Source organism: Myotis lucifugus, unplaced genomic scaffold (genome assembly GCF_000147115.1).
Source record: "Myotis lucifugus unplaced genomic scaffold, Myoluc2.0 scaffold_239, whole genome shotgun sequence".
In the NCBI taxonomy this organism is placed as follows: domain Eukaryota; kingdom Metazoa; phylum Chordata; class Mammalia; order Chiroptera; family Vespertilionidae; genus Myotis; species Myotis lucifugus.
Window position 1 is genome coordinate 420,554 of NW_005871287.1, and position 4,417 is coordinate 424,970.

Consider the following 4,417-nt stretch of genomic DNA (forward strand, 5'->3'; position numbering starts at 1 on the left):
AGACAGTAACAAACGGAACCTGCCAAGTACATGCAGAGACAGGTGGCAAATCACAAATGGGAAGGTAAACAGGGCTGCTCTAGCCCTGGCTGGTGTGGCTCAGTGGGCTGGAGCATTGTCCTGTACACAAAAGGTGGCAGGTTCAATTCCAGTCGGGGCACATGCCCGCATTGTGAGTTCAGTCCCCTCAGGGCATGTGCCAGAGGCCACTGATCAATGCTTCTCTCTCATATTGTGTTTCTCTCTTTCTCCCTTCCTCTCTCTAAAAATCAATTAAAAAAACAAACAAACAGGAACCTAAGAAGACAGAGTATTTTGAATAAGAGTTTCTCCTCTGGAATTGCTGGGCTGGTAGCAACTAGAACATGACTCTTTCTTGATGTTCACTGCATCCCTTACCCTCAGAGGGCCTCCGTTTCCCCATTTGTAAAATGAGTGGTTACACAAATGATCTCTAAGAACCCTTCCAGTTTCATGTGAGAGGTGCCCATCCAATTATCACATGGATGGAGGGCCTTACCAGAACCAGATGAAATACAAGCTATAGAAGCAAGTCTAGCTCATGTGACTGGTTACTGAGTAATTCTGATACTGCGTCAATGCCCCCACAAGTCCTATGACTAAACCACACCAGTCAGAAATTTCCACGTGTCCCGTCAAGGATGCTGGGCCTCTTGACCATTAATTTTGCCTGGGACCATACATACCTCAGGCCACTGCAGAACCTGGCCTTCAGTTCCAGAGTTAGTCGTATGAAGGATGAGGCAGCTTGGGGAAAGTGGGAGGAAAGCAGAAAGCGGTTTAAACCAGATGCATTAGAGATTCCCAAGTCTGGGGGGCACCGAGGAGAACTATGTTAAAGTCATGCAGACCAGAGCTCAAATTTTGCTCCTTCCCTATCTAGGACTATGACACTGGAGCACTTATTTAACTCCTCCGAGAATCAGTTTCAATATCTATACCCCTCAGGTGGCTGTGAAACGGAGATAAAAGCAGGATTCTAAACAAGAACATCAAGAGCTCCCACTGCACTAGCTCCAATGCTGGGGAGGATCTGTATTCTGTCCTGGGGCTAAAGCATATAGCAAGCACTTCATCCCGCTGAGTTTTACAGCAACTTTCTGGGATAGCAGTTTAACCCATGACTCCCGCAGGGAGGGGGCGCTCAGCTTGTCTGCTGGAAGGGCTCCTCCTGGCCCAGTCTCTCAGGGGCCCAAAGTTTCTCTACCCCCATTACTCCAGGTCTCTGCCCAACTCTTGGCTGGCAGTGCCTGCTTCCCTCTTCTCTCCTGCAGGTTGGGCCCCTGATCCTGTTCTAGCTCACTTCATGCTGCATACTCTATATCTCCCCATACACAGCCTTTCTCTACATCCCTTGTTCCCCACCACTGCCCCCCAGAGATTAGCACATCTGAAGCCCTACCCATCTAGCACACCAAGACTGGATCCTCTTGGCTCTTGAAGTATGGCAGGCAAGAAGAGTGGGTGAAAGGAAGGAAAGAAGTGTGTGCTGGCTGTCACAATGACTAAGGGGTACAGTCATTCAGGAAATCTACATGTTATCTCACTTCATTCTGATGATCATCACCATGTTCTAACTGAGGGCATTGGAGATAAGAAAACTGATTTGCCCAATATCAGTAAACAAGTAAGGGATGAAGTAAGAATCCCAACCCACATGTGCTAACAACAAAGGTCCTGCTTTTTTCTCTCTTCCATACAGCCCCCCACCCTCTCCTGGAATTGTGCAGGAGTCTCTCATCTCTCTCTCTCTCTCTCCCTTCCTCCCTACCACTCTCTCTAAAAATCAATGGGAAAAATATCCTCGGGTGAGGGTTAACAACAACAAAAATGACCGAGAGACTAAAATAAACAGATGCAAGGCCTGGAGAAGGCTAGAGTCAGGAGCCACTTGGGGTCAATTTTAGGAAGGCACTTCCGTGTAGAGCTAGACAGCAGCTTCACACAGGGCTACCGCTCCCCTAGAAGGTATCTGAAAGCATGTGGGAAGTTTCTCAGTTGACACAATGACTGGGGGTACTTTGGGCATTCGGTGCTCAGGCATAAGAGATGCTGAACATATCGTGAGGTCTGAGGGAATATGGAGTATGACAGTAATATGGAAAGAGGTGTGTTGAGGGCTTTGAACTGGAACCTCGAGGACACTCTAAGAGAAGTATCAATAAACTTGAGAACTGCTTTTAAGGACGTTGTTTTCTGAATGATATTCCCTTCCACTCAACACTGGCAGAGCAGATTTGATTCTGAACAAATACGTAAACTTCCCACCCACAGGTTATGCTCTTTGAGCATCTGAGCAGCTGCCTAAGGTGCCTGCCTCCCTCCCAACGTCCACTCTGGCTTTCTCCCTACCGAGCTTCTTGGAGAACTTCTCCTTCATGTGGGGAACGATGACAAAGAGGCTGTGTAGAATTGAAAGGAAAACTTCCATCAAGGCTGGATGAGTGGCCTGCTCCAAGTGCCTCTGAAAAGAACCAGGAGGGAGAACACAGCCCACCAGGGATGAGCCTCTGAAGAAGAAAAATCATTAGCAAAACTGGCATCAAATCTAAAATGGTAGACTAACCCTTTCAATGGAAGGAAACTGAAGTCACAAGCCTACATCCAAGGCTTATGATCCATCACTTAATAGTGTCAGGTACTTTACCCCTCTGGGCCTCTGTATCAAAAAGGGTGAAACAGGAGTAACAACAAGTCCTACCACCCAGAAACAAATGAGATCTGGTGTGAGAGGTACTTTCTAAATGATAATGCTGAGTGACGCCCATTTCCTATTACTATAGCCATAGTAATAATAATACAGTTTACAAACCGCCTTCACATTTATTTTTGATGTGATCTTTGAACAGTCATGAGACAGACTGACGTAGTAGACAGAGCTCTGAATTAAGAGGAGAGAAACATGGCCCGGCTGGTGAGGCTCAATGATTAAACCAGGAGGTCATGTTTTAATTCCCAATCAGGCCACATACCCAGACTGCGGGCTCAATCCCCAGTATGGGGCATGCAGGAGGCAGCCAATCAATGATTCTCTCTCATCATTGATGTCTCTATCTCTCTCTCCTTCTCCCTTCCTCTCTAAAATTAATAAAAATATATATTTTTTAAAAAGAGTAGAGAAACTTGGGTTCTAGTTCAAGCTCTGCACCAGATCACTATGTGTCCCTGGGTCATTCCCCTGCTCCCGCCCCTCCCATCCTTCTCAGTGTCTCGGTTCCCTATCTGTAAAGAAGATCTGGGACCTCAGAGACATGACTCTTAAGATACTGTTCCTTTGGTTTTTAACCAAGTTTAAAAAAAAAAAACCCTTAGAAAATACATAAAGTGTGAAATACAGAAAAGTAGAAAGCAAGAATAACAATTCTATGGTCTATTCTAGATCTAGCTCTAACACTTTATAAATCTAAGAGGAAGGCAGAGCAGATGAGGACATCAATGTGAATTGCCCAAGTGTTACTGTTTGTGTGTGCCAATCAGGGCTACAACCCATGGCTCCTACAGTTACCAATCTGAAGACCTTGGCACGCTGGCTCACAGGCCTCTTCAAGGAAAAGCGGTTCTATTCTGTCAGACCCAGAGGATGGCCCTGGCTGGTGTGCTCAGTGTTTAGAGCATCAGCTCACACAACGAAGGGTCTTGGGTTCGATTCTTAGTCAAGGGCATGGACCTGGGTTGCAGGTTCCATCCCCAACCCTGGTTGGGGCATGAGCAGGAAACAACCAATTGATGTTTCTCTCTCACAGTGATTTTTCTCTCTCTTTTTTTCTCTCTTTTTCCCTCGCTCCCTCCCCTCCCCTCTCTCTAAAAATCAATTGGGGGGGGGGGGGGGCGGGGAACCAAACCAGAGGATGCCTCCCTGCTGCCACCTACTGTTCCCAGATGGCCATCCTGACTAACAGGGGCTCTTCAAAGGCTCACAGATGTCCAACCCTCAACCAGGACAGGCTTCACTCAATGTCAGCTGGGCAGTCAACAGCTCTGGACCCAGATCTTCCTCCATCTCCAGCTCAAGTCAGCTCAAAATGAAGCTCTTCCAGACCAGGTCTGTCTCCAGAGTGACCATCTCTCACTACACAGAACACGTTTGTGTTCCTTAGTCTGGATCACAGACATTCATCGCTATGCTTTACTATGCAGGACACATGGGTTCAAACCTCAGTACCGTCATGCACTTGCTTTATAACCATAGGAATATGACAATACCCTCTTTAAACTGGGGGAAATTATAGCTCCCTCTCACAGGGTCATTGGGATGATCAAATTAGGTAATGAATATAAGACATTTATCACCCCATAAACACTACCTATTTATTTTATTATTACTGTTTTCTACTTTTTCTCAAGAGGCATCTATTAGTGTTACAACGAAATACTACACTTTGTTTTTAAAACCAAA

General features: G+C 46.3%; 1 protein-coding gene across 1 annotated transcript in view; it reads right to left on the bottom strand.

The window, feature by feature from the left end:
* The window catches only part of MEI1 (meiotic double-stranded break formation protein 1), a 51,637-nt gene that overhangs the window by 29,204 nt on the left and 18,016 nt on the right, over positions 1 to 4,417 (bottom strand). The window contains exons 14-15 of the mRNA XM_023762255.1: positions 2,374 to 2,483; positions 708 to 768 (exon numbers count right to left, since the gene is read on the bottom strand). Of these exons, the coding sequence (XP_023618023.1) occupies positions 708 to 768; positions 2,374 to 2,483 (171 nt within the window). The remainder of the gene's footprint in view (positions 1 to 707; positions 769 to 2,373; positions 2,484 to 4,417) is intronic.